The sequence below is a fragment of the Vipera ursinii genome (assembly GCF_947247035.1).
Source record: "Vipera ursinii genome assembly, chromosome: 17".
In the NCBI taxonomy this organism is placed as follows: Eukaryota; Metazoa; Chordata; class Lepidosauria; order Squamata; family Viperidae; genus Vipera; species Vipera ursinii.
Genome location: NC_139530.1, coordinates 5,750,505 through 5,777,279, shown reverse-complemented (window position 1 = coordinate 5,777,279; position 26,775 = coordinate 5,750,505). Strand labels below are relative to the sequence as shown.

At 54.8% G+C, this 26,775-nt stretch overlaps 1 protein-coding gene across 1 annotated transcript in view; it reads left to right on the top strand.

Moving 5' to 3' along the window:
• Positions 1-26,421, top strand: part of UBR4 (ubiquitin protein ligase E3 component n-recognin 4) — a gene marked incomplete at its 5' end in the record, with an annotated part of 94,000 nt that extends 67,579 nt beyond the window's left edge. The window contains 23 exon segments of the mRNA XM_083375656.1: positions 797-906; positions 1,022-1,163; positions 1,516-1,597; positions 1,730-1,903; positions 3,506-3,627; positions 3,917-4,114; positions 5,500-5,580; positions 10,524-10,611; positions 11,075-11,202; positions 14,553-14,660; positions 14,826-14,945; positions 17,422-17,612; positions 18,043-18,216; positions 18,377-18,476; positions 19,757-19,975; positions 20,094-20,207; positions 20,333-20,475; positions 20,848-20,973; positions 21,244-21,438; positions 23,104-23,328; positions 24,613-24,703; positions 25,638-25,800; positions 25,945-26,421. Of these exon segments, the coding sequence (XP_083231782.1) occupies positions 797-906; positions 1,022-1,163; positions 1,516-1,597; positions 1,730-1,903; positions 3,506-3,627; positions 3,917-4,114; positions 5,500-5,580; positions 10,524-10,611; positions 11,075-11,202; positions 14,553-14,660; positions 14,826-14,945; positions 17,422-17,612; positions 18,043-18,216; positions 18,377-18,476; positions 19,757-19,975; positions 20,094-20,207; positions 20,333-20,475; positions 20,848-20,973; positions 21,244-21,438; positions 23,104-23,328; positions 24,613-24,703; positions 25,638-25,800; positions 25,945-26,009 (3,159 nt within the window). The 3' untranslated portion in view covers positions 26,010-26,421.
• Positions 26,422-26,775: the final 354 nt, after the last annotated feature.

Genomic DNA, 26,775 nt, shown 5'->3' with positions numbered 1-26,775 from the left:
GAAGAGGGAGGAGGGGAAGGGGAAGGGGAAAGAAAAGGAGAAGTGGAAGAAAAAGGAGGAGAGGAGGAGAAGAGAAGGAAGGAGGAAGGGAAAGAAGGAGGAAGAAAAAGGTGGAGGTAGAGGAGAGGAGGAGAAGAAGGAGGAGGGGAAGGGGAAAGAAGTTGAAAAAGGAAGAAAGAGGTGGAGGAGGAGAAGAGAAAAGGAGGGGAAAGAAGGAGAAGAAGAAAGGTGAAGGAGAAGGAAAGAAGGAGAAGAGGAAGAAAGAGGTGGAGGAGAGGAGGAGAAGAGAAGGAAGGAGGAGGGGAAAGGAGAAGAGGAAGAAAGGTGGAGGAGAGGAGGAGAAGAGGAGGAGGGGAAAGAAGGAGAAGAGGAAGAAAGGGAGGAGAGGAGGAGAAGAGAAAGAAGGAGAAGGAGAAGAGGAAGAAAGGTGGAGGAGAGGAGGAGGGGAAAGAAGGAGAAGAGGAAGAAAGGGAGGAGAGGAGGAGAAGAGAAAGAAGGAGAAGGAGAAGAGGAAGAAAGGTGGAGGAGAGGAGGAGAAGAGAAAGAAGGAGAAGGAGAAGAAGAGGAAGAAAGGTGGAGGAGAGGAGGAGAAGAGAAGGAAGGAGGAGAAGAGGAAGAAAAAGGAGGAGAGGAGGAGGAGAGGGAGGAGCAGCAGGAGCCAGGCGAGGCCAAGGAGCAGAGCCATCCTGAGGGCTGGGGGAAGAAGATCCCGCCAGGAACGGGGGCGGGATCCATGCCACGGGTGTGTGCCCAAGGGCCATCGTCTCCTGCCTTCTCCTCCCCACTCCCTTTCCAGGTCTTGTTCACCCCAGCCACCCAAGCAGCCCGGCAGGCGGCCTGCACCATCGTGGAAGCCCTGGCCACCATCCCCAGCCGCAAGCAGCAAGTCCTTGACCTGCTGACCAGGTAAGGCCGGAGCAGGATCCTTCCCTCCTCTCGGGGAAGTGGGCCCTCTGATCCCCTTTGGCTTTCTCACCACCTCCTCCTCCTCCTCCTCCCCCTCCCCCCTTCTTTCTCCCAGCTACCTGGACGAGCTGAGCGTGGCGGGCGAGTGTGCCGCGGAGTACCTGGCCCTCTACCAGAAGCTCATCAAGCCGGCCGGCTGGAAGGTGTACCTGGCGGCCAGGGGGGTCCTGCCTTACGTCGGCAACCTGATCACCAAGGTAGGGGGGAGCCGGCAGGGGGAAGGGGCCGCACCCTTCAGCTTCCTTTGGAACCAGCCTAACCGCCTCGCCGCTGTGGAAGCGGGCTCGATCCTCCCGGGGGCGGGGCGGCGATTGGCTGGGCATCGGCCGGGGAGGATGGGTGCGGGAGTCTGCCCGGAGCTTGGAAAGGCTATAGGCTTGGTCCTGAGACATTCAACTCGGACTCCGGGAGGTTCAAAAGCAGCCTTTTTGAACGCTCGCCCTTCTCCCCCCCCACACACACACACTCCCAGGGGCATTCTCGGTCCTTCCTCCCCGCCCTGCCCACCCTGGGCCTCTTTCCTTCAAGGCCGGGCCTCTCTCGTTTCAGGAAATCGCCCGACTCTTGGCCCTGGAGGAAGCCACCCTGAGCACCGACCTGCAGCAAGGCTACGCTCTCAAGAGCATCACCGGTAGGGCATCCGCGAAGTCTTTTTTTTTTCCTTCCCCTCTCCACCCATTGCTTTTCTTGGGCTCCGGGGAACCCCAGGCCGCTTGCCGGTCCCTGTTGGTCAGCGTCTCTCTCCCCGCCCTCCCGCTGCCAGGCCTCCTGTCCTCCTTCGTGGAAGTGGAGTCCATCAAACGCCATTTCAAGAGCCGGTTGGTGGGGACGGTGCTAAACGGGTACCTCTGCCTGAGGAAGCTGGTGGTGCAGCGCACGAAGCTGATCGACGAGACCCAGGATATGTTGCTGGAGATGCTGGAAGACATGACCACAGGTAGACGGGGGTTGCAGGAGCGGGGCAGGCCCGCCTTGACTTGCCGCGGCCTGCCCCAGCCCTAAGTTGGATCTTGGTAATGGCCACACCTGGAATGCGGCGTCCATTTTTGGTCCCCACACTGTAAAAAAAAAGAAGTGGAGGCTCTAGAAAAAGTGCAGAGAAGAGCAACCAAGGTGATCAGGGGACCGGAGGCTAAAACGTATAAGGAACGGTTGGCGGAGTTGGGTAGGTCGCATTTATGACGGTCGCAGTGTCCCGGGGTCACGTGATCCCCTTTTGCGACGTCCTTACAAGCAAGAGCCAATGGGGAAAGCCAGATTCACTTCACAACCGTGTGGCTTTAGCAAATTTAGCCAACCCGGATCTAGACTGTGTTAACAGAGGGACAGAATCAAGATCAGGTGAAGTGTTACTACCACTTTACAAGGCCTTGGTAAGGCCACACTTGGAATACTGCATCCAGTTTTGGTCACCACGATGTAAAAAAGATGTCGAGACTCTAGAAAGTGTGCAGAGAAGAGCAACAAAGACGATTAGGGGACTGGAGGCTAAAATATATCAGGAACGGTTGGTGGAGTTGGGTAGGTCGCATTTATGACGGTCGCAGTGTCCCAGGGTCACGTGATCCCCTTTTGCGACGTCCTTACAAGCAAGAGCCAATGGGGAAAGCCAGATTCACTTCACAACCGTGTGGCTTTAGCAAATTTAGCCAACCCGGATCTAGGCTGCGTTAACAGGGACAGAATCAAGATCAGGTGAAGTGTTACTACCACTTTACAAAGCCTTGGTAAGGCCACACTTGGAATAGTGCATCCAGTTTTGGTCACCACGATGTAAAAAAGATGTTGAGACTCTAGAAAGTGTGCAGAGAAGAGCAACAAAGATGATTGGGGGGCTGGAGGCTAAAACATATCAGGAACGGTTGCTGGAGTTGGGTAGGTCTAGTCTAATGAAGAGAAGAACGAGGGGGAACAGGATAGCAGTGCTCCAATATTTGAGGGGCTGCCACAGAGAAGAGGAGGGGGGGGGTCAACCTGTTTTCCAAAGCCCCCAAAGGCCAGACAAGGAACAACGGATGGAAACGGATCGAGGAGAGATTCAGCCTAGAAATGAGGAGGAATTTCCTAACGGTGGTAACGAACAACCAATGGGACAATTTGCCTCCAGATGTTGTGGGAGCTTCATCACCGGAGGCTTTCAGGAAGAGACTGGACTGCCATCTGTCAGAAATGGCGTAGGGTCTCCTGCTTGGTTGGGGGTGGGGTTGGACTAGATGACCTCCGAGGTCCCTTCCAACTCTGTGATTCTAGTCTATTCTAAGCCTAGCCTTGCTGGACTCAGCCAGGGGGATAAACAGGAACAGGAAAGAAACGGGAGTTCTGCCTAAAGGAGCCGTTTTCTCCCTTCTGGAGATATTCCTTCAGAAGAAAACTGAACCCTCAGCTTAGCTTCTTAGTTTCCTTTGGGTGGGAGCTGGTGGTCACCCTAGCAAATCCCACCCGTCCATCCCAGGGAAGAAGCCACTTTGGGAAACACCCCAGTGAGCCCCCCCTCTCCCCTCCTCTCTCCCTCCCTCCCTCCTGATCAACTCACCTGCAGGCACGGAATCTGAGACCAAGGCCTTCATGGCCGTCTGCATTGAAACCGCCAAGCGCTACAGCCTGGACGATTACCGGACCCCCGTCTTCATCTTTGAGAGACTCTGCAGCATCATCTACCCGGTAAGGGTGGGGTGGGGGCAACCTGGTCCTGATCCTGCCCAGCCAGGAGGCTTCCCGAGCAGAGAAGCCAAAGAGGGGTGCTTAACTCCGCCGGCCCCCTATAGACTTTGGGGAGCCCCTGCTTCGACTCCTTGCTCTTTTTTCACGAGCCAGGAAGGACAGCCTTTGGAAGGGTCTCCACCCTGACCCCCCCCCAAGGCCCCGTGAAGGGCAGGGCCAGCACGGTCTGGGGCTCTTGGCAGCTGTCAGCCAGCTCTTTCTCACCCCTTGCGCTTCTGGCCCCTGTCAGGAGGAGAACGAAGTGACGGAGTTCTTCGTCACCCTGGAGAAGGACCCCCAGCAAGAGGATTTCCTGCAAGGCCGGATGCCCGGCAACCCTTACAGCAGCAACGAGCCGGGCATCGGGCCGCTGATGAGGGACATCAAGAACAAGATCTGCCAGGACTGTGACTTGGTGGCTCTGCTGGAAGACGACAGCGGCATGGAGGTGAGGAGGACGGGCGAGCCGGAGCAGCTGGAGGGTGGGCCATGCTTTGCAAGCCCTGGGAGGGGCGGGGATTTTGTGCAGACCCCCTTTTTGCTGATTTGAAGCCTGGCTCTTGTTCTTGGCAGCCTGTACGGGCGGGGCCCCTTGCGGCTTTCTGCAGCGCCCACTTTCCAGAAAGCCGGGACCTTTTCCCGTGTTTAAATCTTGGATAGAATCTTGGATAGAATTCTCTCCTGGCCAAGCGTGATTAGACACACAAGGAATTTGTCTCCGGTGCGGAAGCTCTCACTGTGCAAAAAAGCAATAAGGGATAAATCATGACCATACTGTGTTTCCCTGAAAGTAAGACCTACCCCAAAAATAAGCCCTAGCTTGATTTTGGGGGTGGGCCTAATATAAACCCTACCCCCATGTTTAAATCTTGGATAGAATTCTCTGTCGGCCAAGCGTGATTGGACACACAAGGAATTTGTCTCCGGTGCGGAGGCTCTCACTGTGCAAAAAAGCAATAAGGGATAAATCATGACCATACTGTGTTTCCCCAAAAGTAAGACCTACCCCGAAAATAAGCCCTAGCTTGATTTTTTGGGGGTGGGCCTACCCTCAAAATAAGCACTAGTTTGGGGGCGAGGCACATCGCTAAAAATCAGGTTAGGATGGGTTGGGGAGGGGTGGAGCAGCCCCACGTGCCCTGCCCCTGCTTACTGTTGTAGCCTGCCTCTCCTTGCTTTCGCAGTCAGAGGCCTTTCCGGAAGGCCTCCGCAGCCGAGTACCGAGCCACGGATTCAATCCGTAGCTTGGTTCTCGACTGCAGTGGCCTTCCGGAAAGGCCTCTGACTGCGAAATGCAGGCTGAAGCTCCATGCTCAGGCACAGAACGAAGCTGCTCCTTCGGCCGAAGAAGAAGTGGGCCGGCTGGGCAGGGCTGTCGGTGTCGGAAGTGAGTGGAAAAGACACACACACACACACACACACACACACACACACACACACACAAAGACCCGGTGCCTCTTTTGGAGGCGAAAGCGAAATAAAACCGGGGAAACACGGTAGTCATGGTAAAAAAAATACATTCATCGTAAATCCTAAGAGACAACACTCGGCGATAGTCATATAGGATACTAAATAAGCAATCGACATAAAACTCTTTACTAGGATAAACAATATAAATTGTAAGATACCAGCAACGAAGTTATAGTTGTAAGGAGATGAGGAGAGGTGAGAAGAATAGTAGTAACGCAGCCTTGCTAGATAATTTGACAGTGTTGTGGGAATTAGTTGTTGAGCAGAGTGATGGCACGGGGGAAGAAGAAAAAATGTCCTTGGATCTCGTCGTCCCCCGTTCATCTCTCCGCTGTGTTTTTCCTTCCTCCTGTTTTCCTCCAGCTTCTGGTGAACAACAAGATCATCAGTTTGGACCTCCCAGTTGCTGAAGTGTACAAGAAAGTCTGGTGTCCGACTAACGAGGTGAGGGGTCCTCTTCTGCCTTCGGCCTCTCACATCCCTGAGATCTTGGAACGGACACACACAGTGTGTCTTTTTCCCCAGAGACTTCTCTCTTCCTCCGCCACCTTGCCCCGTGGGAGGGCTGCGCTTCCCAGGGTGCCCCGTGTTCCTGTAGCTTACGGCATGTGTGCCACGCTCCAGATTTCTCGCACACAGGAGCGCGTGTCTTCAGCCGCACCATGGCTGAACATTACAATCCAACCGTTTTCCTCACAGTCCAAGGACTGGGTCCTTAGAGGTGGAGGAAGGCGGTCGGACAGCCCAGGGTTCTCCAAACTTTTTGGATTGGTGGCCCAGTGGGAAAAGGAGTGGCAGGCGCCTGACGCGCGCATGTGCGAACGTGAATGTGGCCACACGTGCACATGCGCCTACAAACAGGCTGCGAGCATGTGTGCCGTGCAAATGGGGCTGCGAGCATGCACGCAAGGCTCTCAGTAACTGGTGCCCATGTGAGGTTTGTGGCACCACCAGGATTGCAGCAATGCTACCACCAGCGCGAGGCTTGCGCCGCGGCCCACAGCAGTGCCGTGGTGGCGCGAGGTTCGTGCTGCTGCCCCTTTGCAAGGATTGCGCTGTGGTCCACAGCGAAGCTGCTCCTGCATGAGGATCGCGCTGCAGCCTGCAGCAGTGGTGCCCTGGCACGAGGCTCATGATACTGTCCCCGTATGACGATTGCGCCGCAGCCCTCCTGCCGCATGCAGCACTCCCGCTACCCACACAAAGTTTGTGGCAATGCCGCCACCCGCGCGATACTAGTGGCATTGCCACTTCCCACACAACACTCGCGGCAATAGTGGCACGAGGGGGGGGGTGAGCACGTGCACACACGCATGCACTGTCTAGCTACTCACGTGGCCTGGCAGCCAAGACACTACGGCCCGTATAGTGGGCCACGGCCCATAGGTTGGGGACCTCTGGGTTAGCCAATGCTGTGTGGAAAAGCAGGCTAGACTTTGCTGCTGGTCTGAGTTTGCCCCAAACAGTTTTTTTTTTTAATCCCATTTATATCCCGCCCTTCTCCGAAGACTTAGGGCGGCTTACAGTCTAAAGCACAAATCAATGTGCTTAGCAAGTTGCGCTGCTCCCTATCTAGGCTGCTTTGGGGCAGGCGATTTGTCGCCTAGCACAGAGTTCCCCAACGCTTTTCGGCTTTGCGGACCGTCGGGAAGGAGAGGAGGGCACGTGCGCCTGCACACAGCTCCATTTGCTCAGGCGGATGGAGCGCATGTGGTCACCTGCTCTTCACGCAAGTGGAGATGCGCACATTCGCCTGACACTTCCACGGTGGCCCGGTTGCCAACTGCTCAAGGCCGGAGGTGGGGCACAGCCCCGTGATTAGGGACCCGACCCCCCGTCCTAGCAAACCTACCGATGAAATTCTCACCTTCGTTTATTGGGGGGTAATCGTTTTAGGAAAGCTTTGGCTGATGAAATCCCTGCTCAGCAGGGCAGCCTCGAAACCTCTCGCCGATGGATTCTCTTTTCTTGTCTTTTATTTTCTTCAGCCTCCCGTTCCTTCTTCTTCTTCTTTTTTTTTCTCTACAATCCGCCTAACGCCTGCTTAGCTTGAGCCTCCGTCGCGTGACGGGCCCATAGGTATGTCACAGGAGACAAGTTACGGGCCCAAATTAGGAAGCAGATAAGACGGCCTCCCTGGCGATCAACTGGCATCCGGTTTTTATAGCAGAGATGATTTTGATCCCAGGGAAGAGAAAGGGCTGTCCCTGTGTGCTATCAAAAAATTCAAAATACCTTTGTAGGCAAGCGTTTTCGGGAGGGGATTAAGGACTTGATATCTTTGCTTTAACTCTCGGTGCCAAACTTTGGGTATTATCCCCCTCAGAAAGCCTCTAGGAATGAATATGTTAAAATAACCCTGCCTTGTCATTTGGAGTTCAAAAGAATCTCATGCTTGTCGAGTGGGGGAGATTAATGCATTCGGATGCCGGTCTCCAAATGGCCCGGGCTTTGAATGTTGTGACAGTTTTTTGAACAAAAGCCTGCATTTCATCACGGAGGGCTGGGAAGCCCCGTAAACGGATGGGAACTAGAAGGGATTCTAGTCCCTTTTGATTTCCCCCTCCTGTGCCCGGATAGGCAGCCGGGAGAGAGAAGACAGGCAGTCCACAGCTTATGACAGTTCGTTTAGAGACTGGTCAAATTGAGAAAGGACGTGTTTTTTTCAGACTTACAACCGATGTGGCATCCCTGAAGTCATGCGATCAAAATTTGGACACTTGGCAAGGGGTTCATACTTAAGGACGGTCGCGGGGTCCTGCGATCCCCTTTGGCGACCTCCTGTCAAGCAGAGTCAAGGGGGAAGCCAAGTTCACGTAACAACCACATGAGTAACTTTAACAACTGTAGCGGTTCACTTAACAACCGTGTGACCCACTTAACTGCAGCGATTTGCTTAAGCGACTGTGGCAAGGAAGATTTGTGAAATGGGGCAAAATTAACTGCCTCGCTTAGCAACAGAAATTTTGGGCTCCACTGTCGTCGTAAGTCAAGGACTACCTGTATGTCACAGGCTGCTTTTCCACTTAGCTAAGACTGGGGGGCGACTTCCCTCAGTAGACACCGCCATTAAGTTTCGGTTACAGGTGGCCGTCAGTGTGTGCACAGTCTTATTACACGAGATAACCCAGGAGTAAACACAGTAAACAGTGGTCTATAGTAAACGGTGGTTTATCTTACATTGTCTACAATATCATACACCAGCAACAATAAACACACACGAACTCATAACAGCAGGATCAAAACAAACCACAGTTACAGCAGGAAACAGAAGAAGAAAGAACACATCAGCAGAGCCTTCCCTTTTATACAATGGTTCTTAAAGAGACTCAGACCCTGCTGAGTCGTTCCCATCATTACATACATACGCTAATTAGCTGTTAAATCAATACCTCAACAACCACAAATTTCCATTGCTAAGCAAGTTGGTTGTTGAGTCACACCTGATTTTACCACCCTTTTCTTCCCCCCCCCCCCACAGCGGTCGTTAAGCAAATCCGGCTCTCCCCCCCCCCCCCCCCAATTGACTTTACTTGCCGGAAGCTGCCCTAGAGGTCACAAATGGGGACCAGATGACTGCTGGTCAGGTGCGGCTGTTGTAAATCCATGGACCACGTGACTGGGGGGGCGATGGTTGTGAGTCACCTTGAGCGCCATTGTAACTTTGAACCTCTTTTAATCAAAGGGCTGCCTTTATCTCTTGGGCCTGCCCGTGCGCTCTTGCAGGGCGGCCACGGAGAGCTGGTCTTGGCTTGTCCCAAAGTGGGTGAGAATGACCACGGCTGGCTTGCCTTCCTGGAACGGTGACTCCTGAGGAATTCCCCCCCAGGCCCGTGTTTTTTCCCCCCTTGCCTCCTTTGGGGGCTCAAGCCTTTGACCAGCTCTCCTCCACGGTGGCTGCCTAGCCATTGATCTCCCCCCTCCCCATTTTCCCCTTGGGGCTTCCCCAGCCACGCTCAGAATCTCCTCTGACATTAAGCGCCGGCTTATTTGGCACCGGGCTTAGCGGCAGTCCTCTTGACAGCTCCTCTTTGCACTTCTGGCTTCGCCTCTTTCCCCCCTCTCCCCCCCCAATTAAAGTCTCTCCTCCTCCTACCCAGGGAACAGCCCCTTCCCCTTGCCCCCTATTCTTTTCCCTTCCCCCTTCAGACGTCAAGGTCCTTGAAATGGAAACGGGCCCTCCGCGGCTGGGGCCTCGGGCTTGAAAGTGGCGCTGTCTCCGTGGGGGAAAGTTGTAACCAGGCCCTCCTGGGCTTTGCCACTTTTTCTAATACCCAGTTTGGCTTAAAAGCTTATTAAATTGTCACTTTTCTTTTCCCAGCCACCTACCCAGTCACCGCCAACCCCTCCCTTCCTCTCCTGTTTTCTTCTAACATCAGTAGGAGATTTCTCTTCCCCCCGCTGCCCTTCCTTTGAAGCTGCCAATGTAATTAACCTGTCGCGCGCTTCTGCGGCGTTTCCTTTGGTTTCCGAGGGCCGAGCTTGCCTACGCGGAGGCGTCCTTTGGGTTTCTGTCGGGGTAAAACAGAAGGAAAGAGCGCAGCTTCCGGATTGTAACACCCAGCCCTGTCCAGGCTCTGTCCCAAGGCCAGATCTGGGTCTTCCGACCTGTTCTAGACTGGGTGATCTTGCTGCCTTTTTCTCTGGACTTTGCCCAGGGACTTGTACACCCCCCACAAACGTCATGCCTCCTGCATCGTTTCCTTGAGCTAGAGTTGGGGGATGCGTCCCCTGTCCTGCCTCTCCAGTCATGTGTGGTTTCTGTTACATCCTGGAGCATTTCTCCCTTTGACTGAGAGGAGCCAGTCTCAGCTACTCCATCTTCGCCGCTGCTGCTGCTGCAGAGGTTGCGTTGGGCTGTGATCTTAGAATGGGAGACAGTGTTACTAAGTTTCCGAAGTCACCGGCACGATGCAAGGAAGCCCATTCGTGGATTAGCCCAGCCTAATGAAGGGACGCGGTGTGGCACAGTGGGTTAGGACGCTGAGCTTGTCGATCAGGAGGTCGGCAGTTTGGCAGGTCAAATCCCGAGTGCCGCGTAACAGATTGAGAGCCCGTTACTCGTCCCAGCTTCTGCCAACCTAGCAGTTCGAAAGCATGTAAAAATGCAAGTAGAAAAATAGGGACCACTCCGGTGGAAAGGTAACAGCGTTCCATGGGCCTTTGGCGTCTAGTCATGCCGGCCACATGACCACGGAGACGTCCTCGGACAAGCTCTTTGGCTTTGAAACAGAGATGAGCACCGGCCCCTAGAGTCGGAAACGACTAGCACGCATGTGCGGGGGAACGTTTACCTTTTAATGGAGGGTCAAGCACTGGACATTTCTCTGGCTCTTCTGTGCTGGTTTGACCGAAGTCTCTTTGGTCTCCCCTTTTCTCTTCGGCAGGGCGAGCCCATGAGGATAATTTATCGCATGCGGGGCCTGTTGGGGGATGCCACGGAAGAATTCATAGAGTCTCTGGATTCCACTACAGGTACCGGTCTCCCATCCTGCCGCGGGATGCTGGTCCTTGAGTCCAGCACCAGATGGCTTAGAACTCTTGTTTCTCCACTTCAGCAACTTTTAAGCTCTGTGGACTTTCAACTTCCAGAATCCCCCGGCCAGCCGCACATTGTAAAAGTTGCTGAGGTTGAGAAACCCTGCTTTAGACGTTTGGCCCTCGCGCTGAGAGCCGAAGTTGCAAAACTGGTCCTTTGCCTCTTCCACCATGGAAGAGGGCAAGGTTTTCTTCAGCGCCAGGCACTTATTTAGCCGAGGCCTCTTTTGAGCAGGCTACCCGGAACATCCTGATCCTTCCAGGATGCTGAGCCAGCAGGAGAATTCCAGGCAAGTTGTGCCTGCCTCCAGGAAAAGTAGCCAGGATCTTTTCTCCGGGCCTACGTCAGTGCTGGTTTTTTTTTTCTTCCTCTCCTGAAAGCCTCTTTTCTTTTCCCCAGACGAAGAGGAGGATGAGGAAGAGGTGTACAAGATGGCGGGAGTCATGGCACAGTGCGGCGGTCTGGGCTGCATGCTGAATCGCTTGACCGGGATCAAAGACTTCAAACAAGGCCGGCATCTGCTCACGGTGAGCCGTGTTCCCCACCTCCCCTCCTGTTCTGTTCCAGCCTACAACCGGCCCTGTTGGAATGTCAGGGACAACCCCTTTTTATATTCAATAGGCTGGAACTAATCTAACCAAATTTATTTGCAAAAACTAAACGAAAAAGTTCAAACAAAAGTTAAACAAATACAGACCAAGACTTTATCAGAAGCTCTTCAAACGGTTGCCTTCAGCAACCCGCACCTCCCACACGTTCCCCTTTTAAACAGCAGTCTGAAGGCGTGGCTTCTCTTTGCCTTCTCCCGAGTTGCCTCATTGCTTTCCTCTGCTCTGCTCTGCTGGATTGCCTCCTGCTCCTAGCATCCCTGAACAGAGCCAGCTGTGGATCGTCTTCTTCCAATTCCTCGTGCTCACACGGCTGAGTCTGAGGAGGAACAAGACGGGAGGGGCCTGGCTGAGTTCTGCAGTGCATCAGAACCTGACACCAAAGGGTCTCCAAACCCCTCCTCCTCCTCATCTTCAGAATTGTCCGACTCAGCTGCCGAATCCACAGGCTGACGTTGAATCACAGCACCTCCCTGTTGGAAGTCCTTTTTCTGGTGGGATGGTTGTTTGAAGAGAGACCATTAGTTTCCCCCCAAAGTTTGACAGAAGAAAGGAAATATATATGTATATACAGGGAGTGCAGAATTATTAGGCAAGTTGTATTTTTGAGGATTAATTTTATTATTGAACAACAACCATGTTCTCAATGAACCCAAAAAACTCATTAATATCAAAGCTGAATATTTTTGGAAGTAGTTTTTAGTTTGTTTTTAGTTATAGCTATTTTAGGGGGATATCTGTGTGTGCAGGTGACTATTACTGTGCATAATTATTAGGCAACTTAACAAAAAACAAATATATACCCATTTCAATTATTTATTTTTACCAGTGAAACCAATATAACATCTCAACATTCACAAATATACATTTCTGACATTCAAAAACATAACAAAAACAAATCAGTGACCAATATAGCCACCTTTCTTTGCAAGGACACTCAAAAGCCTGCCATCCATGGATTCTGTCAGTGTTTTGATCTGTTTACCATCAACATTGCGTGCAGCAGCAACCACAGCCTCCCAGACACTGTTCAGAGAGGTGTACTGTTTTCCCTCCTTGTAAATCTCACATTTGATGATGGACCACAGGTTCTCAATGGGGTTCAGATCAGGTGAACAAGGAGGCCATGTCATTAGATTTCCTTCTTTTATACCCTTTCTTGCCAGCCACGCTGTGGAGTACTTGGACGCGTGTGATGGAGCATTGTCCTGCATGAAAATCATGTTTTTCTTGAAGGATGCAGACTTCTTCCTGTACCACTGCTTGAAGAAGGTGTCTTCCAGAAACTGGCAGTAGGACTGGGAGTTGAGCTTGACTCCATCCTCAACCCGAAAAGGCCCCACAAGCTCATCTTTGATGATACCAGCCCAAACCAGTACTCCACCTCCACCTTGCTGGCGTCTGAGTCGGACTGGAGCTCTCTGCCCTTTACCAATCCAGCCACGGGCCCATCCATCTGGCCCATCAAGACTCACTCTCATTTCATCAGTCCATAAAACCTTAGAAAAATCAGTCTTGAGATATTTCTTGGCCCAGTCTTGACGTTTCAGCTTGTGTGTCTTGTTCAGTGGTGGTCGTCTTTCAGCCTTTCTTACCTTGGCCATGTCTCTGAGTATTGCACACCTTGTGCTTTTGGGCACTCCAGTGATGTTGCAGCTCTGAAATATGGCCAAACTGGTGGCAAGTGGCATCTTGGCAGCTGCACGCTTGACTTTTCTCAGTTCATGGGCAGTTATTTTGCGCCTTGGTTTCTCCACACGCTTCTTGCGACCCTGTTGACTATTTTGAATGAAACGCTTGATTGTTCGATGATCACGCTTCAGAAGCTTTGCAATTTTAAGAGTGCTGCATCCCTCTGCAAGATATCTCACTATTTTTGACTTTTCTGAGCCTGTCAAGTCCTTCTTTTGACCCATTTTGCCAAAGGAAAGGAAGTTGCCTAATAATTATGCACACCTGATACAGGGTGTTGATGTCATTAGACCACACCCCTTCTCATTACAGAGATGCACATCACCTAATATGCTTAATTGGTAGTAGGCTTTCGAGCCTATACAGCTTGGAGTAAGACAACATGCATAAAGAGGATGATGTGGTCAAAATACTCATTTGCCTAATAATTCTGCACTCCCTGTATATTTCGGTTACACCTCCAGCAAAGGGAGGAGTTTTGTTGACCATCTTGGCGGCCACCTCCTCCTCCTCCAAGAAACGAGTCCGGTATCAAAACAAGGAATCCAGCCAAGAGGCAAGCAGAGCCTCTAGCACAGTGGTGGCGAACCTTTTAGAGACCGAGTGCCCAAACTGCAACCCAAAACCCACTTACTTATCGCTGGGTGCCAGGTGGGCGTGGCCATGGGGGTCATGGAAGATTGGGTGGGTGTGGCCAAGGTGGGTGTGGCCACCTCAATGTTGCTGGTGGGGAGGGACACCTGTGGGGGGTGGGCAGGGTTGGGAGAGCTCCAGGAGGTCTCTGGCAGGTGGGGCGGTAGGCAGGAGACTCATCCTGTGGGGTGAGGCGAGGCAGGGTTGGGGGTGCCATTGCCATGGGGCAAGGCAAGGGCTGGGGCGGCTACTGCTGGACACCATCGGCCCCCGCACACACAGGCCAGCGAGTGCATGGGGGCCAACGGTGTCCGTCAGTAGCCACAGCCTGTCGGCCCCTCGACGGGTGCACTTTGGGGCTCCGCAGCCCGTCGCCAGCAGTTCAAAGAAGCCACCTCCGAGATGGATGGTTGGCCAACAGCTGAGGAGGCGATGCAGTGGGTCGTGCCTGGGAAAAGGAGCATGTGAGGCCAGGAGGGACGGGATGGGGGGAAGGGAAACCAGCCCTGCCGGGATGCATTCAGCCACGTGGGACCTTGGCGAATTAGCAGGCGGCTGGTTGAAGAGACAGGTGCCACCTTTGGGCATGGCGCGCGTGCCCACAGAGAGGGCTCTGAGTGGCGCCTCTGGCACCCATGCCATCGGTTCGCCACCACTGCTCTAGCAGCTCCTGGTATGTCCAGAGGAATTCTTTCCTGAAGCCTTGGACTCCACCAACCTCGGAGAGTTAGATGAACCGAGGAGGTCCTTGTTGATGACATCTCAAGAAGTTTTCCAAGCCACGACAGGAAATTCCAGCCACCAGGTGGCCATTTTTAGGACAACTGCTTGCTCTTCTTCTTTTTGGAGCAGAGTGCTGCTGGTCTACAGGGCTTTGAACACGGTTGAACATTGCTTGGGCAGGAACTGCCCTTGAAACCCCTGACCGTCTCTTCCTCCCGCAGGTCCTGTTGAAACTCTTCAGCTACTGCGTCAAAGTGAAGGTCAACCGCCAGCAGCTGGTGAAGCTGGAGATGAACACCCTCAACGTCATGCTGGGCACGCTGAACTTGGTAAGCAGCCACGTCCCACCACCTGGCAGGTTCTCTCTCTCTCTCTCTCTCCCTCTCTCCCTCCTTCCCTGCTCGGGGGCAAGGAGGTGATGGTGGTGGTGCCCTGTCGGCAAAAAGGAAGCCAGCATCTCCAAAGCTTTTTTTTTTTTGGCACACTCTTCGTAGGCACTGGTGGCCGAGCAGGAGAGCAAGGACAGCGGGGGAGCGACGGTGGCAGAACAGGTCCTCAGCATCATGGAGATTATCCTGGACGAGTCCAACGCAGAGCTGCTGAGTGAGGACAAGGTTGGTGCACGGGTGTAAACTTGTGGATGGAAGAGGACGAGGAACAAGGGGGGGGCATCCAGGGACAGAGCGTCAGGCCTGCCACAGCTTAAACCTCTTAAGTAGAAACTGCCCTTGGCCCCATTGGTTGAGAAAGGTAGAGCTTTATTAGAGGTCAAGGGTCCTGCAGCATTGCATATCCAGAACTGATCATCGCATGCCAAAATCCCTAAATTTTAATTCCCCCCCCCTGCTTATCTGCCCCTCGCTGCCCACCCCCTTTGTAACCAGTCATGCAAGTAACGGGTCAGTCTGAGCGCAGATTGGTATGCAGCTCCCTCCTCCTTCTTCCAGCCAGGTGACCTTGAGGCAGCATCTTGCGGCAGTCCAGTTTCTACTTCCGCTTTCCCCCCCAAGTATCCCCTTCCCAACGTTCCCCCTTACCACAGTTCACGGCAGTCTTGTCACCGCGTAGCAGCAAGGCGCAAGCAAGCATAAGGAGGCAGCAGAGTTTAATTCTCTCGGGCTGCCCTGGGGCCCTGCCCATCATCTCCCCTCTTGTTACTGCAACCACGTCTCTTATGTAGTTGGTGGTTCGAGATGGAGGGAATCTTGAAAAGCTGAACGCTGGTGGACTGGCTAGATTGAGGGAGCTGTTCTATGGGTCACTTCAGAAAGAGACCGGGGTGCAGTGGGGAAATCTTTTGCTCTGTGCTAGAAGGCTTCTAGTGTCATGAGGAATTGGGGGGACCCTAGGGGGACCCAAGATTCATAATTGCAAGGGTGGCTTCTCTGCCTTAGTCCCCCCCACCCCACCCCTAACAGTCAAGAGGAGGCGTGTCAGGACTTATTTGCCTTTTTCACCTAGATTTTCTTTTGCTCATGTTTTGACCCTGGAATACAAAGATGGGAGGGGTAATGTCTAGGCCAGGGGTCCCCAACCTATGGGCTGTGGCCTGGTACTGGGTTGCAGGCTCTTGGCCAGCGGACCGCAGAAATGGCTGGCCAGGGCGTGCGTGCGTGGGTGCGCATTCCACCCCCACTTATGCTAACACCCACGGCCCCGTTTGCGCATGCACGGGCTCAAACGGAAACGCTAGCGCGGAGGGGGCGTGCGTACCCCATTTGTGCATGTGTGAATGGGCCACTAGCGCAGGGGGGTGCGCGGCTCATTTGTGCATGTGCAAATGGGCGCTTGCTGCGGGGGTGCACGGCTGTTCACGCATGCGCATGGCGTAGCCACATGCACAAACACGGCCGCTAGTACTGCACCAGTGGGTATGGCCCCGTGTGCATGCACGCACGGGCGCACGCAGTCATTTGGAAGCTGCTCTCTCCTCCGGGCCACGAGCATGGGAAGGTTGGAGAACTCTGGCCTAGGCAACCGAGAGTCGAAGCCAAGAAAGCGGACGTAACAAGAAGAAATTTTATTATTGGACAATGTGAACACCCGGTGGGTGGGGGCAAGGGAATCTATCGTTTTAACTAAGCAAGCTTTTGAGTGGAAAAACCAGAGGTGGTTTTGCTTTCTTTTGTGTCCATGTAAATTTTCAGGATTGATTGATTGATTGATTGAACTTATATGCCGCCCTTCTCCCATGGGACTCAGGGCGGTTCACAAGGTAATTAAAATAACACTACAAATACCAAAAGTTAATAACAATTAAAATAATTAAATTATCCTTGAGTAAAAATCTAAAACGCCTATAGCTCCAATTAAAACCCAATTACAATAAGTTAAAAATTAAAAATTCTCAGTCCTGGCCGGAAAGCTCAAAGAGCCAGGTCTTCAGGTCCCGGCGGAACGAACGAAGATCAGGGGCAGTCCTGAGCTCTAGGGGTAACTGGTTCCAGAGGGCAGGCGCACCCACAGAGGAGGCCCTCCCCCTGGGTGTTACCCGCCGGCAGTCTTTTGCCGGCGGCACCCTGAGAAGGCCCTCCCTGTGGGAGCGCACAGGACGAAGGGAACTTGATGCCGGCAGCAGGTGTTCCCTCAAATATCCCGGACCCAAGCCATTTAGGGCTTTATAGGTCATCACCGGCACCTTGAATCTCACCCGGAGGGCAACCAGAAGCCAATGCAGCTCGCGGAGCAGAGGTGTTACATGGGAGTATCGGGAGACCCCCATCACAACTCGCGCGGCCGCATTCTGCACCAGTTGAAGCCTCCGAGTGGTCCTCAAGGGCAGCCCCATGTAGAGAGCGTTGCAGTAGTCTAACCGGGAGGTCACGAGCGCATGAGTGACTGTGCGCAAGGCATCTCGGTCCAGATAGGGCCGCAACTGGCGCACCAGGCGAAGCTGGGAAAAGCCCCCCCCCCCCGGTCACGGCCTTTGTACCAAGTACTGTTGGTAAAATTACATCCCAAGAGTTTCTTTTTCTGGAAATGCCAACCGGACCGTTGACATGGGGAGCATCAGTCCTGGCAGGCAGCTGGGCTGGTGTCCCGGGAGCCTCTCCAGTTGCCACTCAAGCAGGCGGGCGATTCTCTCCGCAGGGCAACCTGCTCCTGACAGGCGACAAGGATCAGCTGGTGATGCTGCTGGACCAGATCAACAGCACCTTTGTCCGCTCCAATCCCAGCGTGCTCCAGGGCCTCCTGCGCATCATCCCTTACCTGTCCTTCGGGGAGAGGGAGAAGATGGAGATCCTGGTGGACCGATTCAAGCCCTACTGCACCTTCGACAAGTACGGACGCGGAGGCTGCCCGGGCCCGCCTCCCTTTTCCGCTTATACAGACTCGGGTTTGGGCGTGCTTGGGCGGGCGGGCGTGCACGCAAGCGGGGACGGGTGGCCTTCCCACGTTGCACAAACGGGGCCGGCGGTGTGCTTTGCCCGGTTCCTCTCCTGCAAGGAAACGAGGAGCGAAAACGGCTTTTTCCTTTTGGGAGTTGCGTTCTCGTTTCGAGCTGCCTGCTGGCTTCTCCTGCCCCTGAAAAAAAGCGGAACACGACTCGGGGGGGTGGGGTGTCTTTGCGTGCCTCTTTCTATTTTTTTTATATATATTTTTTATTTTAATTCCATTTATATCCCGCCCTTCTCCGAAGACTCAGGGCGGCTTACAAGTTATGACCCTCCCCTTTTTTTTTGTTCTCTCTCCCCCCCCCCCCCCCCGCAGGTACGACGAGGAGCACAGTGGGGACGACAAGGTCTTCCTGGATTGCTTCTGCAAAATCGCCGCCGGCATCAAGAACAACAGCAACGGGCACCTGCTGAAGGACCTCATCCTGCAGAGAGGCATCACCCAGGGCGCCCTGGACTACATGAAGAAGCACATCCCCAGCGCCAAGAAGTGAGGGCCCTGCCTGGGCTCTGTGGGGAGATGGGGCCGGGCCTGTTGGGGGGTGGGTGGCTTCAAGGTCTGGGTCTGGGACAGCCGGGGGTTGGGGGGAGTGCTTCTACACTGAGGGCGGTCAACCGTTTGCTCTCCTTTCCCCCGCCTCTCGGGACAGTTTGGACGCCGATGTGTGGAAGAAATTTCTCTCTCGACCGGCCCTCCCGTTTATCCTGCGGCTACTCCGAGGACTCGCCACTCAGCATCCAGCTAGCCAGGTGAGGTTTTCTTCTTCTCCTCCTCCTCCTCCTCCTCCTCCTCCTCCTCCTCCTCCTCCTCCTCCTCCTCCTCCTCCTCTACATCTCCCTTCTTCCTCCTGCTCTCTACAACTCCTTTTTTGTCTCTATTTCCATCTCCCTTCCTCCTCCTCCTCCTCCTCTACACCTCCCTTCTTCCTCATGCTCTCTACAACTCCTTTTTTGTCTGTTTCCATCTCCTCCTCCTCTCCTCCTCCTCTCTACATCTCCCTTCTTCCTCCTGCTCTCTACAACTCCTTTTTTGTCTCTATTTCCATCTCCCTTCCTCCTCCTCCTCCTCTACACCTCCCTTCTTCCTCATGCTCTCTACAACTCCTTTTTTGTCTGTTTCCATCTCCTCCTCCTCTCCTCCTCCTCTCTACATCTCCCTTCTTCCTCCTGCTCTCTACAACTCCTTTTTTGTCTCTATTTCCATCTCCCTTCCTCCTCCTCCTCCTCCTCCTCCTCCCCTGTTCCTCTGTGGAAAGCAGGAGGCTTTGCAGAGCCTGCATTTGGCAGGGACGTTGCCTGAGCACATGATTCCCTCCTGGCTTTCCCTCTGCCCTTGTGAGTGATGGTGCTGGGCCCCGACCTTTCTCCTCCTAGCTGTGCCTGGGGAAGGCAAAGGCATCGGTCCGGGATACCTTGGGGACCACCTGCTGCCGGCGTCGACTCCCCTCCGCCCTGTGCGTTCCCACAGAGAGGGCCTCCTCAGGGTGCCTCCGGTCAGGGAATGCCGGCTGGTGGCCCCCAGGGGGAGGGCCTTCTCTGTGGGCGCCCCGGCTTTCTGGAATCAACTGCCGGTTGAGCTCCGGATGGCACCGGATCTCTGCTCCTTCCGGCGCGGCCTAAAGACCCATTTATTTGAACAAGCTGGCCTGGCCTGATGGGGAGTTAACTTAGGGTTTTAATATTTGTATATTTTTACTGTTTTATCTGGGCAATAATTTAATTTTCTCTTAACTTTTGTATTTCTGTATTTTTATTATATGCCCTGTTCACCGCCCTGAGTCCTTCGGGAGAAGGGCGGTATAAAAATTTAATAAATAATAATATTAATAATAATTCCCCCAGAGGTCAGTTAGGGAGGGCGGCCGTTGCCGTCCTGTAACAGTGCTGCAGCTAAGAACTCTTGGTAGCAAAAAAGGGTGAAAGGAAAACAACAGGGTGAACGATCCCTTCGTCCTATAATCCGACCTTGGTCTAGTGCGTTGGCCCTGGAGCTGAAAGCCCACCCCTCTCCCTCCCTCCCTCCCCCACAGGCGCTGATTGGGACCGATTCGATCTCCAACTTGCACAAGCTGGAGCAGGTCTCCAGCGACGAAGGCATCGGGACGCTGGCCGAGAACCTCCTCGAAGCCCTGCGGGAACACCCGGAGGTGAACAAGAAGATCGACGCGGCCCGCCGGGAGACGCGGGCGGAGAAGAAGCGGATGGCTATGGCCATGCGGCAGAAGGCCCTGGGCACCCTCGGCATGACGGTAACGGGCGCCTCTCGCTCAGGGTGGCGGGACGCGAGGAGGCCTTCGGGGAGCGCGGGCCCCGTGGCCCTTCCTCCTCCTCTTCCTCAGCCCCTCCGCTCTTTGCTTGGCTTGCCAGACGAACGAGAAGGGACAGGTGGTGACAAAGACGGCGCTGCTGAAGCAAATGGAGGAGCTGATCGAGGAACCGGGCCTGACGTGTTGCATTTGCCGGGAAGGCTACAAGTTCCAGGTGAGTCAGAGCCGGGCTTTCCCTGCGGTCCCCTGGGGAGGGGAAGGGGAGTCTCCCCCCAGTCGTGCGTGTCCCTGGAAACAAGTTTGGAGGCAGCTCACCCTATCTGCCCTTTCCTACCGCAGCCCACCAAAGTCCTGGGCATTTACACCTTCACCAAGCGGGTGGCCCTGGAGGAGTTTGAGAACAAGCCTCGGAAGCAGCAGGGCTACAGCACCGTCTCCCACTTCAACATTGTCCACTACGACTGCCACCTGGCAGCGGTCAGGTAAGGAAGCCCCGGTTGGCAGCCGGGCCTCTCCTGGGTTGGCAGCCTTGGATTTCAGCCGGGCCTCTCCCAGGCTGGCAGCCTTGGATTTCAGGCGGGCCTCTCCCGGGTTGGCAGCCTTGGATTTCAGCCGGGCCTCTCCCGGGTTGGCAGCCTTGGATTTCAGCCAGGTCTCTCCCGGGTTGGCAGCCTTGGATTTCAGCCAGGCCTCTCCCGGGTTGGCAGCCTTGGATTGCAGCCGGGCCTGGATTGGAAGCCCACATAAGTCAGACGGATTCGGTCCGCTCATTGGGGTACGAGGGTTTAGCTCTGTGGGTGGGAAGGGGTGAGCAACCCACGCTCCTGACGCCCGGACTTTTCTCCGCCTGGCAGGCTGGCACGGGGCCGCGAGGAGTGGGAGAGCGCCGCCCTGCAGAATGCCAACACCAAATGCAACGGCCTCCTGCCAGTCTGGGGGCCGCACGTCCCGGAATCTGCCTTCGCCACCTGCTTGGCAAGGTGAGTTGGAAGGACGCCCTTTCCTGGAACACCTGCGGCGCCTGGCAAGGGCCACCTTCCCACCTGGGAGGAGGGGGAGGAGGAAGAGGAAGCCCTCGCACGTCTTGTGAGGTGTCTCCTTGCCAAATAAAGTCTGGTTTTGTGGCTTATCCCTTCTTAACCTTGTCTTCCCACGGAATCAGTCCCAAACAGCAGCCCCAGGGCTCGGGGGAGCCGGGGAGGGGGGAGAGGGGTTGGTGCCCTAATCCGCCCATGATTCTCCCTCGCCAGGCACAACACTTACCTCCAGGAGTGTACGGGGCAGCGGGAGCCCACCTACCAGCTCAACGTCCACGACACCAAGCTGCTCTTCCTCCGGTTTGCCACGGAGCAGTCGTTCAGCGTGGACACGGGCGGCGGTGGCCGGGAAAGCAACATCCACCTGATCCCCTACATCATTCACACAGTGCTTTACGTCCTCAACACGTCAGTATCCCCCACGCCCTTTCTGTGCGTTTAGCCTTAGGTTGGGAAGATCGGACTGGAGGAGGAGGAGGAGGAGGTTGGCCAGCACTTAATGGCTGAGCAGGTTGATTCCACTGCCCATCTCTCCCCACTGCCCATATCTAGCAGGGGAAGCTCTGCGGCTGGTGCCCAAATCTTGACTGCCAGGCTGTGGCCTGCAGGACAGACCCTGGCCCTTCACTCTGGAAGCCCCCCACCCACCCTCGCCCAAACCACTCCTTTTTAAATCTCTACGGCTAGTCCTCGGCTTTCAACAGTTCATTCAGGGAATGCCAGCGTGGAAAAAGAGGACTTTGGGCCCGTTTTTCACACTTGACACTCGTCGCAGCCTCCCCAGGGTCATGTGATCAAAATTCAGGCAGCCAACTCGTATTTATGTCGGTCGCAGTGATAACCGGGGGGGGGGGGTCCTCGGAATTCCCCCTTTTGCGACCCTTTTGACGGGCAAAGTCAGTGGGGAAGCCGGATCCAGTTAACAACCGTGTTACCAACTTAGCAGCCGCAGTGATTCGCTTAGCAACCGTGGCAAGAAAAGGGGGCCAAAAAGCAATGGCCCTTAGACTTATATACCGCTTCACGGTGCTTTGCAGCCCCTCTCTAAGCGGTTTTTACAGAGTCAACCTGTTGCCCCCAAACAATCTGGGTCCTTATTTGACCGACCTCAGAAGGAGGGAAGGCTGAGTCGACCTTGTGCCGGTCAGGATCGAACTCCTGGCACTGGGCAGAGTTTGCCTGCAATGTCGCATTCTAACTACTGGAAGGGAGGGAAGGAAGGAACGAAGGAAGGAAGAAGAAGGAAGGAAGGAAGGAAGGACAATATCACTAGCACTTAGATTTATATACCGCTTCACAGTGCTTTACAATCCTCTCTGAGCGGGTTTACAGAGCCAGCCTCTGACCCCCAACAATCTGGGTCCCCATTTTATCGACCTCGGAAGGATGGAAGGCTGAGTCAACCTTGAGCCGGTCAGGCTCGAACTCCTGGCTGTGGGCAGAGTCTGCTTGCAACGCCGCATTCTAATCACTGCGCCACCACGGCTCTTAATGCAACATCCGATCGGCTACAGCAATAGCAACAGCCCTTAGACTTATATACCGCTTCACAGTGCTTTTACAACCCTCTCTGAGCGGTTTAGACAGTCAGCCTCTTCCCCCCACAACAGTCCGGGTCCTCATTTTACCGATCTCGGAAGGAGGGAAGGCTGAGTTCAAACCTGAGCCGGTCAGGATCAAACTGCAGGCAGCCGGCAGTCAGCAGAATCAGCCTGCAGTGCTGCACTCTGACCACTGCGCGAAAACCCACTGAAGAACGGCCTTGCTTAGCAACAGAAATTGGGGGGGTTCCAGTGTTGTTCACTTGGGGACCGCCTGTAACCCTTGGAGGATGAGGGGACTTGGGAGACACACACACACACACATACACACACACACAGTCCATGAAAGAAAACCAGGGCTCCTCTGCTGTTTGGCCCTTCCCTAGGAGATGCCCTCTGTCTCCTCCTCTCTGGGCCGGGCAGAGATGAGGCCTTGCGGCCCGCAGGCCAGGATGGGGAAGGGCTTCTCCGATCCAAAGGCCTCCCTTGCCGACAGCCTCCGCTTCCTTCCTTCCTTCCTTCCCGTCTCCAGGACACGGGCAACTTCCCGGGAAGAGAAAAACCTGCAGAGCTTCCTGGAGCAGCCAAAGGAGAAGTGGGTGGAGGGGGCCTTCGAGGTGGACGGCCCCCACTACTACACCGTCATGGCGCTCCACATCCTGCCCCCCGAGCGGTGGAAGGCGGTGCGCATCGACATCCTGAAGCGTCTACTGGTCATCTCCCACGCCCGGGTGGTGTCCCCGGCGGGAGCGAGCAAGTAAGTAAGCGCAAGACGCGGCTGGGCGGGTAAGGGCCCTTGAGTGATGGCCGCCCAGCTTAGCCTGTGACCCCGTGTGACTTTGAACGGTCCCTGAGCAAATTGGTGGTAAGTTGAGGACTACCTGTGATCCTGGGAGATGCGCTTCCTCCCCTTCTGCCTGTCCCGTAGAGCCAGATCTTCCATGGCTGGATTTTGAAGGTCACCTGGTGAAGGCAAGCCGGCTTTGGGATCACAGCCCCTTCTTTTCCAGCTCCTGCCAATGCTGGCTGTCCCGTCTTCCTCGCCTGCTGGGCTGGGGGGGCTCTTCTGAGGGCAGGGGGCAGCTGATTTGCTGCCGTCCTGGGGTCTCCTGACCCGAAACCCGATCCCCCAGCCTTGGCTCAAGAGAGGGAAGGGAGCAACACGCTCTCCCGAAGGCCTGGGAGTCTTGAGGGTTGATCCCCCTTTTGCCATCTGCTTCTCTTGGGGAGGGGGAGATAATACTCCCCCGCCCCCAGGGATGGCCGTGGAAGCGACCCTCAGCTCAGCATGCCGAGTGTCAAGGTTCCGACTGACAAACCCAACCAAGCAAACACCTGCGGGACATTCCGATCTCTTAATGTGAAACTTTATTGAGTACATCATTTCGGCACGTATGAAAGCAAAACCAGCTCTGGCAAACCCCAGCCCAACACCCCCCTCCTCCCCCCTCAGTAAAAGAATAGAATTTCCCCTCCTGTTCAGGAACGGGTCCCATGGCCCGATTGGTTGCAATTATATCGTTATGAGAAAAGGTCTCTTGAGTTGAGCCGGCCATCTGGTGAATCGTCCTTGATTCTCGCTGTCTGCTTTCTTTATTCTTTGTAGCTAGCCTGCGTTCCAATTCCCCATCCTTCCCCCACCCCCACCCCCAAGTTCTTTGGCAAGCTAAGAAGCAATAATTGTTACACCAGCAAAGCCAGCTTCAAAGCTTGGCACCGAGAGGCTTGACACCCACCTCCCCCCCCCGCCCCCCGTGAGAAAAATGACTTCCTGCTTTTGGCATCAGAAAAAAAATGGGCTGGAGGTGCCCAAAACCTGGGCAGCATCTTTGGGGCTTGAGTTATAAATCAGTTTGTACAAGAGGCGGGGGGAGCTCCAGGCTGCCTATGTGTTCCCTGCTGAGTGGCCGTGTGCATTTCACCTCTCGTGTGTGTGTGTGTGTGTGTGTGTGTGTGTGTGTGTGTGTGTCGCCTGTACTGCTGGATATTCTGCCCACCCACCCACCCAAGGGACCTGACAGCCTCTCTCCCCTTCCAACAGGCTAACGGACAGAGCCATAAAGGACTACGCTGCCTATCGCTCCAGCCTCCTGTTCTGGGCCCTCGTTGATCTCATTTACAACATGTTCAGAGTAAGTGCTTCCTCGGGTCGGGGTGGCCTGGGGGGGGGGTTTCCCTCTGAACAGGTCCGCTCAGGGCACCCCATGCCTACAATGGCGTACAACTCAGGGGAGTTGCCCTCTCCAGCCCCTTTGGCTCAGGGCTCAAAGCTGCCAAGCAGAGATCCACACACTCCAGCTGTCTACCCAGCGGAAAAGGGGAGCCCAGGAGAGCCCCATTAGGAAACGCCCCCCCTCCTCCATTCCTCTCAAGGAGAACTGCTTAGGCCAGGGGTCTGTCCTAGCCACCGAAGGCCCGCCACCCCGGGGGACAATCTGACAGATTCCCAATTTCCAAGCTAGGTTGAGTCTTGGACTGCCTGCCTTCCTTCCTGCCTTCCTTCCTTCCTTCCCCCTTTCTCATCTCCTTCCTTCCTCCCTCCCTGTAATAAACTTTTCCTTCCTTCCTTCCTTCCTTCCTTCCTTCCTTCCTTCCTTCCTTCCTTCCTTCCTTCCTTCCTTCCTTCCTTCCTTCCTTCCTTCCTTCTCCCTTTCTCATCTCCTCCTTTCCTCCCTCCCTGTAATAAACTCTTCCTTCCTTCCTTCCTTCCTTCCTTCCTTCCTTCCTTCCTTCCTTCCTTCTTTCCTTCCTTCCTTCCTTCCTTCCTTCCTTCCTTCCTTCCCCCTTTCTCATCTCCTTCCTTCCTCCCTCCCTGTAATAAACTTTTCCTTCCTTCCTTCCTTCCTTCCTTCCTTCCTTCCTTCCTTCCTTCCTTCCTTCCTTCCTTCCCCCTTTCTCATCTCCTTCCTTCCTTCCTTCCTTCCTTCCTTCCTTCCTTCCTTCCTTCCTTCCTTCCTTCCCCTTTCTCATCTCCTTCCTTCCTCCCTCCCTGTAATAATCTTTTCTTTTCCTTCCTTCCTTCCTCCCTCCCTCCCTCCCTCCCTCCCGCTTCCTCTCCCCCTTCAGAAGGTGCCCACGAGCAACACCGAGGGGGGCTGGTCCTACTCTCTGGCCGAGTACATCCGCCAGAATGACATGCCCATCCACGAGGCGGCCGACCGGGCCCTCAAGTCCTTCCAGGAGGAGTTCATGCCTGCCGAGACTTTCTCAGAATTCCTGGACGTGGCCGGTGAGCGCTCGGCCCCTTCCCTGCTCGCCCTCCCACCCTCTTCGGGAACCGGCACTGGGGGGGGGGGCAGGAGGGGCCCGTGCGTGCTTGCGCGCGTGTGCACACGGGCCGGCCGGCGCTGACTTTAACCCTTCTTTCTTTCAGGATTGTTATCCGACATTTGCGACCCGGACGGCTTCCTCAAAGACCTCTTCAACTCTCTTCCCTAATTGGCCCCCTCCCCAAAGAAGAGACTGTTGGGACCCCCGTTTCTCTCCCCCCCACCCCGTTTTCTGCCCCCCACCTTCACTTCTCAAGGAACGCTGCCGTCACTTTTTTTCTTCACCCGCCGTTCCTCGGCCCACGCTGCTTCTCCTTCTTCCTCCTCCTCAAACCCCCCCCCCCCCCAAATCCCGGAGTGATGGAATTTGGGCCTGATTTTTTTTTCTTCCGGGCCCCTTCTCTCCCCACCCACCTCCGGCTTCTCGGCGGCCTTCCACCTTGCCATTTCCAAGCCGGAACGTGCGACGGACTGACGGAAGCCAAGCCCGGTCAATTGGTCTTTCTGGTTTTTTTTTTGTTTTTTCCCCCCTGCTTCTATGTGTGTGGTCATTTTATCGGTCAATAAATAACTTAAATACAGTCGGAAGGAAAGACCACGTCTGCCCGGTGTGTCTCTCGCGCCGGTGCCAGCGAGCGGCCCTTTGGTTTTTCTTCCGCCCGGATCTCCCCCTTCGCCTGGATCCCCGGGCCTTTTGCAGGAAGGTGTCCCCGACGGCACCGGTTTTTGAGTCGCTGTCGCTCGAGTGGGGGGGGGGGAAGGTGTTAAATCTGGTGGGGGGCAAAGGAGCGAAAAGCACCCCCCCCTTTTTTTTTCACTGGATCGTGTTTTTGTTTTTTTTCCCCTTCCTGGTGCTAGAGGGAAATGTTCGTCTCCGTCTTGGCTTCTTCCACCGAGATGGGCTGGGCGAGCCGCTGGATTTCGTCCTCCCGCAT